Below are 14705 nucleotides of genomic sequence, written 5' to 3'. Positions count from 1 at the left end.
CGCGTCCCGCGGCCATGGCCGGGCGGCGCTGGGCCGGCCGGTGCGCGGCCCTGGCCGTGCTCCTGGCAGCCTGGTCCCTGCCCCGGGAGGGCAGCGCCGGGCGGCTCTTCCTCAACGAGTGGGCAGCCGAGATCCCGGCCGGCCCCGACGCGGCCAGAGCCATCGCGGACGAGCTGGACTACGACCTGGTGGGGCAGGTACGGCCGAGCATCCCGCCGGGCTCCTTTCCCATCCCGCCGGGCTCCTTTCCCATCCCGCCGGGCTCCTTCCCTCCCCGCTCCCTCAAACTTGTGTCCGGCTGCCGCCCGCGGGGCTCCGGGGAGTTTTTAAAGCTCCCGGTCGCCCACCGCAGCATCCCAGGGTCCGGGGCCGTCGCTGGCGCCCGGGCAGGGATGCAGGGATGTCTCCCTCGGAGGGGACGGGGCAGGGCGGCTCGGCACTGCCCCGGGGACCTCGGGCTCTCCTTTGACGGGAGCGGGCAGGGCGCTCCCGTTCTCCTTGGCGGGACTGGGCAGGGTCGGGCGCAGGTCCGGCTCTCCCTGGAAGGGTCCAGGCATTACAGCTGGCTCTCCCTGAGGAGACAGGGCAGAGTCAGGCAGGGCACACCGCTCTCTTCCTCAGGACCCCCTCAGGGGACCGGGCACACCGACCTCGCCGTGCCACAGGGGACCGGGCCGGGCTCCCGGCTCTCGCCCGGCAGCTCGGGCAGGAGGAGGAGAGCACGGGCGGTGTCGGCTGCGACCCCGCGCCGCCTCCGCCCCGCCGGCTCCATCGCCATCGCGGGGCTTCTCTCCAGCCATCCCTCGGGCGCTTTTTTTGGGATGCTGTGACGTCAGCGTTGTCAGGGATGAGTAACCGCCGTGAGGGAGCAGCTTCGTCTCACCTCCCGGAGAGGGTCCTGTGCCGGGCACGGCGTCCCCCAGCGCCGGGACCCTGCTGCCCCCGGCCCGGCCCGGCTCCGCGCCGGAGTTCTGTCCGCGGACAGCCCCCTGTGGCCCGGCGCCGCCGTGTTCAACTCCCAAATCCGTGGGTGCGACCCCGCCAGTGTGGGTTTGGTCCTTCTGCCCTTGCAGGCGGTACATTTGCCCCCACAGCTGTCAAGGAGCCCGTCCTCGGGGGAGTGGGGTGTTCAGAGCCAGCGCGGGGCTCCTGGCTCGCCCGGTGGCTGGCTGGACGCTGAGCAAGTGAAAATGCTGCTCAGTGCCTGCACAACCCAGCCCCGCAGTGAGGTGTCTGAAGCCACGCGAAGCTTTTTCTCACCTGGCCAGGGGAAGCACAGGAAAAAGCAGATAAAACTGGCGAGCGACCTGCCCGCCGAAATGTGGCCTTGCCGGGGTGAGTCCGTGAGTGCAGTGGTCATTAGTGCAGGTGCTGTGCAACTTGAGTCCTGGAGTAGTAATGACTGCGCTTGAGCAGCCCAAATGAAATTACTCCCCCGGCTTCCTCTAGCAGCACGCAGGCTGAGAGAAGCACTTGTTACTGGAGGAGTGCTTCCTTGTTTGGATTAAAATATCTACAGGCTAGTTTCTTGCTCTTTTGTCTTCAAGGCAGCGTGAATTCTTTCAGGTTTTGATTGTTGGTACTTGCTCACAGTGGGGAAATACTTCCTGATAATTAAAGCATGCCTGTGTCTTACAGATTGGATCACTGAAAAACCACTACTTATTCAGACATAAGAGTCACCCACGACGGTCCCGAAGAAGTGCTATTCACATCACTAAGAGACTTTCTGATGATGAGCGGGTAAGTGTTGAATTCATTCTTTTAAATTTTTTTTTTATTCTGCCTCCTTACCGCTAGCTTCTTAAAGAGGTCACAGGCAAGCCTTCCTCATTTTGCAAGTCTAATATATTCAGCCATCCATACTCGTGCTGAATAATACTTAACTATTCCGTCATTCACAGGCAGAGCCCGACCCTCCCTTACCACATATTTTACAAGAGCTTTCCAAATTAAGATTTAAGACGTGCAGCACCGGAATTTCAGATGCTGATGTGCCACTGAAGAAAATGTGAACAGGGAACCAAGGGGCTGGATGCAAAGTAAAAAATCCATAGATGCACTAAGTTTAATTAGGCCACGTCTGTGCAATTACCATGTGAATTAGGTTTGATTTAAAGTGACTGAATATTAACTAAAAAAAAAAAAGCAGCAGGGATAAAGGGCTGATGCTCTGCTGGATTGGCTTCTGCAACAAGCTCAAAGGATCCATCACACATTCCAGACTTGCAGTCTTTTCTTACAATGATCTGCCACTGCAATCAGAGCACAGAAAAACCAGAGAGGGGTCTAAGGTGCAACCCACTGGTGAAACAGACCCCTCGTTTTTCTGGCTTTATTTCAGAGACAAGCATTTCTGTTTGCAACCATAATGAAAAACTGAGGTGCATGACAAATTTAAAGAGCAGACCAGAAAGCTGTCAGCCTCTCTTACAAACTATTTTCTGGGAAATGTCACAACAACAACACTTGATTTTAAGATCAGCATTGTTGCAACAATCATTGTGACAATATGAGCTGTCCAAACCATGAAGTAACCCAGTTGTCAAAACCAGCAAATTATCATATAAGGACAAATCACTTCAGAATGAGTAATCTTCTATCTGGAGGTTTTAGATGCAAATGTCAACTAGGAGGAAATATTCTGTGTGGCAAGACAGGGTGTTTGTTTTGCCTGTTTTGTTCAAAAATTGTACAATCTCATCTATTTCCTTGCAAACAGGAACTGGTCTACCAGTTTAAGTTGAAATAATCCTAACTTGGGCATGTCCAAAACTGCAGATTCAGTCTCAGCTAGTTGCAATTTATGCCTCTATGACCACATGTCCTATATTATTTTAGCACGATGCTCAGGATCAGAGTTTTGGGTGCAGTCTCTCGCTTTTTTGGGCTTGCTGCATCAAATGAATCTGTTACACAGGGAAGAATAAGAGTATTCAATGCATCACATTCTAAAATTGTAACAGAATGGAAGTGATTGTGTTATATTGCTACCAGACGTTATTGCATCCTTACATTCTTAGATTCAAAGTGCTGCAGGTGATTCGCTAAATTTACTCCAATTTCCATTTTATTTACCATCCAGTATGCAAATTAATTCCATGAATAAATGAGGTGCAATTATGCATTACGTAAGTGTATAAACACAAAGCAATCATGTAACGCTGTGTAGTTACACAGGGACCTTTGCTCTGAAGAGCTGCCCTTGTTCAGCAGCAGCCTACTTAAAAAGATTTAGATTCAACTTTTAAAAAGAGAAAGAAAGAGGAATTCTGTTTTTGTCTGTATAACGCCTTCATGAATTTTACGGTATGTTAAGTGTGAAAATTGTGGCAAAACTTGGCTCTAATCTGAATATTTATCTGCTTCCTATAGTGTTTGTTGTAAAACAGATAAAGGCTGTGAATGCATTGAAGGGATATAATTATCTGTTTACCTACCTTCTTCTAGTATTTGCGCTGGTTTCCAAATCTACTTTCTTGTGAGTAGATTTGAATTGAGAATTTTTTTACTGCTTTATGTATCAGTGATTGGAGATTTGTCATGGGGCCTTCAGCTTTTGGTGGAGATGGATGGTTGGAACCTCACCCAGCTGCTGAGTGCCAAACATTTTGCTTGTTTGCCTGGCACATGTGCTTGGGAGTTTCAGCTCTTTTCCCTTCGCTGTACTAGCTCACTGTGAAAAGAAATAACAAGCATGGAAGTTGTCAACTACTAATTACTGTTGGGTGGTGAAGAGGTCAAGCTTTGCTGTGGGCAGGGAAGAGAGTTAGAGGTAATTGCTCCAATGTGTGCACAAGTGTGTAAGGCCTGAGATATCAATAGAGCAGTTTAAAATACCTGAGCTTGCATGAGGATACTCATCTTCTATGACAAAGGTTGTAGGGGGTTTAGGACTAAATATATAGCAAAGAGAATTGTAAACATGCCTAATGCAGATATAATTTTAAGGGATTTATGTTCTTGTGGTGAATTTTCATTAGGCTTTCACTAGAAAATTGCATTTTAATCAAATAATACTTTTAAATCATAACTTCTGAGTCATTATTATCTCATATATGGTGATAGATGTCAGGATCATAAAGCTGCTCAATCACAGTAGATAAAAGGAACAGAATCTATTCAGAGCTTGAAAGTAAAAGATTAGATCCAAGGCACCCTCCACACGAGGCTTGTCAGAGGATCTTGGCAATCTTGCTGAACCCGAGTTTGCTTTGCCTGCTTGGAATTTGGGATGAAAAGGACCAGACATGTCTGCGTCAGAGTGACCATACAAGGACCAACTAATAATGTTTTATTCCCTTTCCACAAAGAGCCCACAGCACAGAGGAAGGCATCATCATCAGGATTTCATCTGAACTGGGTTCAGTAATGCATTCAAGGGCGATACACATTTGAAATACAACCTAGTGCCTTAGAGACTGCTGTGTCTGTGCACAGAGGCTGCGCAACTCATGTGATGCTTTATCAAAGCACGCTGAAACATTTTGGCTTTCGGTTGCCTTAAGTGGAATTATGCCAGTGATGAAGTTAGTCTAATATTCGTAGCTTGCTAATTGACCACTCTTCAAAACACCACTAGGAAGGAGAGTTGGAGGCCCAGCTGGTCTGTGAGTAACAGCATAATTATGATTGCTAGACTAAAGCCAGAGATAATCTTTCTTCTTTCCTTTTCACTCCCAATAGAGAATGAATAAAAGATAAATAGGAGAAAGAAGCAGGCTGTGGTTTTCCTTGTTTCAGTAAGCACCCTCTCTTAGCTGACCTTCTAGCCATACTACATGGTTTTATTTGCTGTAAAAACCTTTCTTCTGTCATTCACAGGAATTCCTTGTTAACTTGTACTTAATAACTTTCTGTGAATTGATTCTACAGTACTGTGATTTCACCAAGTTCTCTTCCCTAAATCTCAATGGAATACAGTTTAAATAATCCTCTTCTCTGTACTGAATGTTGCTCATTTTGCTTTAGGCACCAAAATCTCTCTGTGTGATGAAAGTCCTTATACTCCAGGTTAAGGAAGTCCCAAACTGAAGAGGTTCACTCATGATGTTTTTACAAACAATCGCAGGTGTCGTGGGCAGAGCAGCAGTATGAAAAAAAGCGAACTAAGCGTGCCGCCGTGAGAGACTCAGCAGAAAGCCTTTTCAACGACCCTATGTGGAATCAGCAGTGGTATCTGGTAAGAATTTGTTGCCCTGTGAAACGAGGGAAGGTGGTTATGCCATTAGCTGCCTTTTTTTTACCAGTGTCAGAGTGATTGCACCAAGGGGAATAAATGAAGAGTCCCTTTCCTTAGAGTATGTTGTAAAAATGAGTGATCTCTGTGCATAACAGAGGAATGTCACATCTACAAAGATTCTAGATACCAATTCAGTTGCTATTAGTATGGGGGAGGGATGATATCACAAATGGTTAACAGTTAAAAACCACTTAAATTATAATTTTCAAATGTTTGTAGGTTTTTTTTTTTGTAAGAAGTCCATTACCATATCTGAAGCTGGCCATCTATTTCTTCATTAAAATTGGTAGTGCAGAATACATACACCAGATCTGCATCTGCATGCATGTGACAAGCACCTTCAGCTACATGGGCTATGCTTTATATATCAGAGGGTCTCTAAAGATCACTCACATGTTCAAAACCTAACGGAAAAAAAATTCCTGAGCTCCACAGTTTCTGTCTGCATGTGTCAAATGAAAAATACAGCCAATCAGTTCGATTTTACATGGTTTCTTCCAAAAGCTTGTGTTTCCATTGTGCATCTAGCTGTACCTTCAGTTTAGGATTCATTGCTTCCACTCAGAATAGGGATGGGATTAAAGGTGGGTATAACAAATCAGAAAGAAAGGTCAAGAACAAATGGGGCCTGAGTGGCTGGAAATACTTTTCCTCAGTTCATCTTAGAGAAATCATACCAAACTCTAGGCTGCTTCCCTTCTTTTGAGCTAGGGAAGATGAATTATGAACCACATAGCATAAAATATTTCCATGAGGACTCCTGCAGACTTATTTTGAACAGAAAAAATATTGTTATCTGTAAGAATTTAGCTTTTCTTTGATCCAGAATGTCTGTTTTCTTCCTTGCCTGTATCCAAAAAAGCAGGACATTTCCAAGATATCTATATTGGACAAATACACAAACACACACATGATTCATAAAAGCAGTCAGGGGGAAAAAAACCTGGCAATGTTCTGCTCTCCAGGAGATTTAGTTCCTTTTCCCACCTATTTATGGTTTTCACTACTTTTCCCTCTAGTTTTCACACATGAGAAACAAAAACATACTGCTTAGCCTTTTTCACAATGAACATTGAATTTTTCTGATTAAATGCATAAAAGTGTTAGATATTTTCTTCCAAAATATGAGTTTTGCCCTGTAGTGAATAACTGACTATTACCTTATTTTTATGATTTGATGGCAACACTTTTAGCTCTATCCTGTGTACCTTCACACATCACCAGGAAAAAAATATTATTTGATGGATTCAAGAGAACAAAGCTTGAAATCTCAAATAATTCCCCAAATGGAAGGAGTCAGATATAGGTAGCAAAATATAAAGAAATTTCGTCCCCATAACAAATTTATTTCCCTAAACCTTGTATTTTATGCAGTATTTCTTTGGAAAAAAAAGATATACAGAAAACCTGCCATCAGCTAACGTAATTGTGCACAGAGAAACAGAAAGAAAGTGCTTTTTACATCTCTGCTTTTACAGGGGCTGTAAGCACGTTTTCTAAATTAGATGTATGTACTGCTCCTTTAGTATTTCAGGGGGAAAATGACCCATGTAAGAGATACCCTTCAAAAAACTTGCTGCAGAAGGGAAGGCTGTCCATGATTCATACTTCCAGCTGATTTACCACAGGAACAGCAATGAGGGTAGTAAAGAGAAAATTGTGATTCAACACAGTTGTTCCCAACCAAACGACTACCTTAATTGTTTTACCCATTAATTATTTTGCTCTGGCTAACTTTAATGACCAAGGAGAAAACACATTTGGAGGGAATCCAGCTCACTGCACTGCGGGCACTGTCTTGGCTCCTCATCAAATGGAAAGAACAAACATTCCCAGGTCTGATTATTAACCCAGTGTTCCAAGGTCCATCAGTGCATCCCCACCACTCCTTTCATTTTCTGCTGCCTAATTACCAAAAATACAAGATGTTTTCTGTTCAGAAGTGGTCTTCAGGGAAATTCAAGCAGTGGGGTAAATTTTTCAGCCCCACAAGTATTTGATGAAATTAATTTTTCTTTTGTATTTGCAAAAATTGAGCGAAATACACAAGTTCTGGCTGAGATTGTTTACAGCATCTTTAGAATACAACTTTGGACATTTTTGGTAAAAACGGATAAAATGTTGATATCTGAATCCATTCTGTCCCACAGCAAGATACAAGAATTACTCCATCCCTGCCCAAACTGGATCTCCATGTTATTCCTGTGTGGCAGAAAGGATTCACCGGCAAGGGAGTTGTCATCACAGTCCTGGACGATGGATTGGAGTGGAATCACACTGACATCTATGCTAACTATGTAAGTTTGAGCATTAGAATGCCATGGAATAGATTAACCAGTTGTAAATTTGATAAGCAGACACTCTTCCCCAGCTCATTGTCTGTTCTGCAAGTCAGCTCCTGCAGTAGAGAGACTGAAATACTCGCCTTAGGCATGATTTGGAACCTGGTCTGTGTCACAGGAAGCTGAATGTCACTTAGCAATGGTAGTGGGGCAGATATTTTGTTGTTTTGTTTTTTCTTCAGTAGATTTAGTTCCCAGACACATTCATATGTAGCACTTTAATGCTAAATTATTAAAGCTCCATGAAAAACTTATGGAATTGTTAATGGCCAGCAAATTCTACCAGCTTGATTGCTGCCAGTATGAGGCACATCAAGTAAATAAATTCAGACTCTACGAACCATTTTGTTAGCAATTTAGAAATGCCTTTTCTAGCTGTCTAAATTAATTCTGCTTCTCTTTTTTTTTGCATGTAGGACCCAAGGGCAAGTTACGATTTCAATGACAATGATCCTGATCCCTTCCCTAGATACGACCCAACAAATGAAAACAAGTGAGTAGCTTCACAGCTGTCTGAAGAGAGCAAAGCATCACAGTGTTAGTTTGTGTGTTAGAAGATACAAGTGGAGAAATTTCTGTGTGGGTGTCCTGTGGCAATTATTTTATAAGAGGAAGAATTTGTGTAAGAGAATCACTGCATGGTTGAGCTTGGAAGGGACTTCTGAAGATCATCTGCTCAAGCAGGGAGCTCTAGAGACTGCTGTCCAGGACGACCAGGATGCCTTTGGAATACTTCCAAGGAGGGAGAGGCCACAACCTCCCTGGGCAACCTGTGGCAGTACTCAGTTGCCCTCAGTGTAAAGAATCACTATTGGATGTTCAGAAGGAGCCTCTTGTGTTCCAGTTTGTAGGAGCATTTTCACATAACATTGATATAAACACAGGGATAAAATTCCCAGATGAAGAATTTCATAATTGTAACCTCCCGGTGATGTCCTGAATTTCTTCAAGTCACGTGTAAGGTGCTGAGGTATTTCTTCAAGGTGAAGGGAATAATCTATTCTTGTGTCTCTAGGTGTTTCTGGAATGATAGCTCCCAAAGTATATCTTTACTTCAATTCTCTGCTTTGCTCTGGGAATTTAAAAAAAAAATAAAAAAGGTCTCTTGATGAGTCTGTCATACCTGGGCACATCCATCTTAGTCCAGTTATGAATTTTGACCATAAGAAAGAGAATAGGAGGGGCCTCCCCAGAAGCTGGTACACAAAACAGTCAATTTCTTAAACAAATTAGAATGCCACTACTCAGTACAGATAGCAAGAAACTGATGCATTGGTTCCCTGTTTCCTATCAGACAATACAGCAGCATTCACAACATAAATCATTGTGTGAGGGGAAAAAAAGAAAGATGAGTCTGAGGATAATATATCCAGGAATAAGACATTTGAAAAATGGCATTTCTACTTTGTTACAGTGTTGTTTTAGAGAAAGAAGCCATTATCCTCTTGTTATGATGTCATTATCTCTTAAATCTACCTGTATTGTCTCTAATCTTTATTAATAAGTAAATGGAATTCAGCCCAGAAGCATTGAAGCATGTCACTGAAAAACAATCTGTAGCATTACATAATGCAGTGCTCTTACCTTGAGACTTAGAGGAAGGCTTTCTGTATTGAGGAATTAGAATCATCCATGGAAAAAGAAAATAATCGGATAGAAAATATTTTGTTACAAGAAAAAACAGGGACATTTTAAAGGCTCGTTTTCTGAAATCCCAAATAAATGCAGTCATTTAGAAAATAAGTGTGATCAAAAAATATTTGTATCATGTTTCTGTCTGAAGACAGCTTCTTAGCCCCATAATTTTATGCCACTTTTTCACTGCACTAAAATACTGATATCTGCAGTAAGATTAAAGAAAACAGTTATCATCTCATGGAAATGTTCCTTTGAGCATTAAGTAGGTAAAATTATATTTAATGAAGCTTAGGAGAAATAAGTATTTTTGTATCATGCAGATACAGCTCAAAAGCTCTTCAATAATTGCATTGCATTAATTGAAAGGAAGAATTTGAACACATCAAGGTCCTTGATGAGTCTTTCTGAACAATACAACAAAGATGTTACGATGTGTTCTTTATTCTTGCTGTATTTATTCAGGCATGGGACACGGTGTGCAGGGGAAATTGCCATGCAAGCCAACAACAGAAAATGTGGAGTTGGAGTAGCCTACAACTCCAGGGTTGGAGGTAAGGAAACAAAAAATAATTAGATTTCTAATATGAATGGAAACAAGACAAATGCGGAGAGTTGCCAGATACCATTAATCTGAAATCTGAATGATTGGTCATTCTCGGAAAACATTTATTTTGCAGTATTATAAGCGTCAAAATCCTGTCTAACAACAGTGTTGAATGACACCTGTACATGGCAGGATTTCTTTAATGAAGTCTGCAGTTTGGTTATGAATAGATAGATAGATAGATAGAATATGTAACAACTGCAGCAATAGTATAGGTGAGGATTATGATGATTATGATGATAGTAATAAACAATGTTAAGAATATTAACAAAAATTAATAATATTAACAACAACAACAATAATAGCAACAACTTATAACTTACCTAGACTTAAGACAATATCTTTTAAGGAATGAAGGACTAATTACTTATTACTGTTTACCCAGGGAAGGAGAGGGATTGAGTAGAGTGAAAGTAGGAATACACAAAACTATACCCAACAATATTTGCAGCATATTGTTTCCACTTACACAACAACATTCAAAAGGTCATGTCAGTCAAGTTATGCAAACTGCTGTCCTTTTTGTTTCAACACCTTCCTTCTCGACTGTCACCGCAAGTTAAATTTGAAAACAAGTAAAATCTTTCTTGCCCATCAATCAATATTTTACTTTTGGTTTTTAATCAGTGATTCAATCTGCTAGTTGTTTATGAAATAATCATGATGCAAGTATCAGTTGCAAGTGGTTATTTAGCTCAGAGGAAGTTATTTGCACAGTCCTTCTTTTTCCATTTTTCCCCCTTTTTCCTTTTAAATGAGGGGTGGCAACTGACACCCATAACTGTCGTTCCCACCATTTCAGCGTGGTGTTTTGTCGGCTCCCAGTTACTCCACTGAGCTGTCATGGATGTCAGATTTGCAGGTTGCCATTGCCATAATGCATTATGCTGTCATGATCTGTTTAAATAAAATATCTCACTCATAATATGAAGACGTCAGATTTTTCAAAGCTTGGCAAAATGGATGAAGCTGCAAAGATGTCTGAACTCCCACTGTGTTCATATTTTAAGGCTCTTGCATCTACAGAGGAGGTTCTTCCACAGCTATTTGCATATGATCTGTGCTCATTTGCAAATGCAAACTACAGATCCATGCGGGATGATTTATCTAGAAAAGGGAAATAACAGTAGGGAAAACAGTCCAGCAATCCATATTACCCAGCAAGCAGCATACACTCGGGTGGGGGAGGAGGAAGAATGGAAAAGTTGAAAGAAATTTTAGGCTGTTAGATGTGACCAGACTGATTAACACCCAGACAGGGGTGTAAGAAAAATATGTTCAAAGAGCAGTGGAAGAGAAGTCTTCAAAAGGTTCAGATAAATTTGAAGTGGCTAAATGCTGGAAGCTTTTTTATGATCTCAGTTCTACAGGATTCATTTCTCCAGAGGCTGTTTTTTCTCCTTTTTTTTTTTTTTTTTTTTCTTTTTCCTAATCCATGAAATGACAGATTGCACACTTCTACTTGACATTAGTTCAGGGTGACTTCCTTAAGTGGCTGTTTGCTTGTAGCAGTTGTCATATTGGACAAATCCAGTGGTCCACAGCCAGTGCCTTCTCTTTGATAGTCAGCAATATCTTCTTAAGGGAATACCTTGCTCTCCAGCCTTCAGCAACACAGGTTGGTTTAACTTTGCCTTGAGGGGTAAAACAAAACATCCCGTTGATATTTTTGTTGTTTGTTTTCTGTGAAAGTACCGAGTTTAACAATCCTGAGTGTTCTCCCCAGTCACATCAATGCCTGGCCCTATTCTGCAACATTGACTAACCTCTCCAGCACTTTGTGGCTGTGAGCACCAGGGGCTTCTCTGTGCACTGTATGAAGAAAAAATACTCTTCATGCCAGTTTTCAAATTGACACCTTTCAGTGCCCTTTAACATTCACCTCTTGGTCTTTGTAGAGCTGAGAAATGTGTATCGATCACCTCTGGTATAAATCAGGGTATGTGTATTTTCGTGCCTACCTGACTGTACCACTGTGTTATGATATTTCCATGGTGCTGCCATGGAAATTAAATTATTAAGAAGCTCCATTTCACAAAGGACTGGGCTGAGAGTTCGTGCACAGTGACGTTTTGCTAAAAATAGCCCTTCTGCCCGGCAGATACATATATGTGTGTCTGAAATTACCTTGGGCTTTGTCTGTTTTTGATTTTGTGGGACTGATGATGGGAGCAAGAATAGAAAAGAGTTTATGCAAGAGGATGTAATTGGAATCTGCTTACGGGAATATCACTGCAGTCATCAAATCCCTGAGTTGACTTGAGCAATCAGGATTTCTGACTATCAGGAAGGCAAGGCAGTGATTTTCTTCCTTGAGCTGTTTTCATAGTGTGGAGTCGTTGTTCTTGGGGGTTTTTCGGTTTTTATTTTGTTTTGTTTTGTTTTCTTCTTATTACATTATTTATCTGCAGACTTGTCTGTCTTTTTCTGTGGGAAGAGTGTGCACATTACTCCTCACTTTCCCACTATCTCATTATGTGTTGCAAGCTCTCACCTGCGGCTTGCAATCGCTTTCACACAGGCAGATCTTTGCTGGCATGAGAGAATCTGGAAATTCTGAGCCAACAGAAAAAAAAAAAAAAGAGTAATGAAACCATTCTCAGTTTAAGACAAGCCTGGGTAAGTGGTGTTTTTAGTACCTGAGGCACAAGATATACCTCGGCGCTTTTCCCAGCTTTGTGAGTGATAGCAGAGCAGCTGTGGTGGAGCGGATTAACTCCTTTGTCTGATTTCAGCACTAATGAATATGAAATAATAAAGCTCAGCTGTATCTCGGAGGTATTAGGAGTATTAAGAGGTCAGCCATTCAGGAAAAGAATTATGCTTGCAGTCTTTTTTTTCTCTGCTTGATAGCATAAAAAAAAGAACAAGACACTGAGCTGCAAGGGTGAGGTTGGAGGTTTTTTGTTGTTGGGTATCTTTGGGTATTTTTTTTTTAAATAGAATGGCTACATTTTGCCTGCTGTGCTTTGGCAAAATCCCTGTTTTGTGAAAAATACTAGAAAATGAGTAGTCATAATTCACCAACTGCCAGCAATGGTGCAGCTGCTGTAGTACTAACCTGCCAAATCCAAGGGAACCCAGACACTTTTATTGCTTGTAAACACAGGCTGAATCCTGACTGAGGTGATTCTTCGATTGCTGCTGTTGCTGTAAGAGCCATGCCACAGTGGGAATTTTGCCAGACTTCTGCTTTTTCTGCTGTCTTCCAGCACTGGACAGTAGTAGCAGCCCCACTGCAGAGCTGTGGCTTTGCACAGCAAAGGATCCAGTGCAGATGAACCACTGCCTGCACCTGAATTTTAAGTACCACTGAGTTCAGGCTTGCTCTGAAGGAGATTAGATCATGCAGCTCCTAATAAATTGTTAATGACTAGATACCTCTGGGTTGCTCACAGAAAAAAAAAACGTGGCAGTAGAAAAACAGTGAGGGTTTTTTTTTTTTTTCTTTTTCTGTGGTGGAGATTGAAGAGCTGGTGAAATTGTAGTGTCACAGAGACAGCAAAACCTTTAATGACTGTTAGGGACAAGTGCTTTGGTCAGAACACTCAGAACTACATCTTTGAACTAAAACTCTTAGAACTCTTACAGATAAAAGTAATGTTGGTAAAATCTATTTAATTTCAGTGGCATTTTAGCAGTTTGAGAAGTCTTTGTTGCTGATCTAAGAGAGAAGAAGGAGGAAGAAAGAGAATGAAATAAGTAAAAAACAGGAGCAGTAAGCAAGACATCCTCTTTGGTCTCTGTAGAAGGAGAGAAAAGAATAAATAGGAGGCTAAGGAGATTTCAAGGTTTTATTTTTCTTATTTTTGTAGAGGAACACTGAGCTTTGCAAATAAAGTCTAATTGTTTTACACTGACAGAAGCTTTCCTCAGTACTTTTTACATGAACAGTAGTCAGCTGTGGTTGCAGTACTTATGGCTTAATTTTACTGAAAAAATTAAAAACAGGTAACTAAGACAAGGAGGAGGGAGCAGAAAGTAAATCCAGTCTGCTTCTCTTTTTCTTTTTTTCCCTCTGAAGGTATACGAATGCTGGATGGAATAGTCACGGATGCAATTGAGGCCAGTTCAATCGGTTTCAACCCGGAACATGTGGATATTTACAGTGCAAGCTGGGGCCCTAATGACGATGGCAAAACTGTGGAGGGACCTGGGAGACTGGCCCAGAAGGCTTTTGAGTATGGGATAAACCAGGTATGGTACTTCAGGGAAAAAATAAAGCAAAAAATCTGGCAGAGAAGAGAGTTTTGAAATGGTTGATACCAGATAAAAAATGGAAATGGTTTGTGCTGTCTTTGCTCAAATATATTTGAATGGGCACAATGTATTTTAGTAGTACAGGTGAGAGAAATTTCCAGCCAGAAAGGACTTTTGAGAAACACCATCAGGGCTTTCTAAACTGGTTTTTAGTTGCTAGCCTCCATGGATAAGCTTTTTTTTTTCAATCCTTAATTTTGCTGCCTTGGTCTCACCCTACACCCACACTTCTCCTCTGCTTGTTTTACACTGAACAGTAATTGGATTTCTGCACTGAAAGCCCATAAAATTTAATACAACATTTCTGCTTCATGAATATTTTGCTGTGTGAAATAGTGATGCATTTTAGCACCCTGTGGATGAGCTTGTATTGTGCTAATTGCATTAATTTATAAATTGGTGCATGTCACGATCCAATTAAAATGAAAATAGTACAAGTGCATGATGAGGAATACTGGGAGCAATATTTTTACGGGTTTCCTTTTTTCATGTTACACTCTTTGGATCTGTTGGGTGATAAATAGGGTGGAAACTGAGAGCTGTCATGAATTTATTAGTGAACTATTCTAGCTCTTGCCAGTGAGGTGAGGATATCTAAAGATGGACAGGTACAATAAAG

The 14705-nt window shown here is 41.7% G+C and overlaps 1 protein-coding gene and 1 long non-coding RNA gene across 3 annotated transcripts in view; one reads left to right on the top strand and one right to left on the bottom strand.

Annotated features, from left to right (window-relative positions):
* Positions 1–11: 11 nt before the first annotated feature.
* PCSK1 (proprotein convertase subtilisin/kexin type 1) overlaps positions 12–14705 on the top strand; it is a 27846-nt gene continuing 13152 nt past the window's right edge. The window contains exons 1-7 of the mRNA XM_064405772.1: positions 12–197; positions 1639–1743; positions 5072–5182; positions 7393–7539; positions 8001–8077; positions 9685–9773; positions 13851–14023. Of these exons, the coding sequence (XP_064261842.1) occupies positions 15–197; positions 1639–1743; positions 5072–5182; positions 7393–7539; positions 8001–8077; positions 9685–9773; positions 13851–14023 (885 nt within the window). The 5' untranslated portion in view covers positions 12–14. The remainder of the gene's footprint in view (positions 198–1638; positions 1744–5071; positions 5183–7392; positions 7540–8000; positions 8078–9684; positions 9774–13850; positions 14024–14705) is intronic.
* Positions 9822–14705, bottom strand: part of LOC135291509 (uncharacterized) — a 25223-nt gene continuing 20339 nt past the window's right edge. For both annotated transcript variants that reach the window (XR_010354321.1, XR_010354322.1), the window contains one exon: positions 9822–11460. This is a non-coding gene — a long non-coding RNA (uncharacterized LOC135291509). The remainder of the gene's footprint in view (positions 11461–14705) is intronic.

The sequence above is a fragment of the Passer domesticus genome, chromosome Z (assembly GCF_036417665.1).
Source record: "Passer domesticus isolate bPasDom1 chromosome Z, bPasDom1.hap1, whole genome shotgun sequence".
Lineage (NCBI taxonomy): Eukaryota > Metazoa > Chordata > Aves > Passeriformes > Passeridae > Passer > Passer domesticus.
This window is presented reverse-complemented; position numbering and strand designations above follow the sequence as displayed.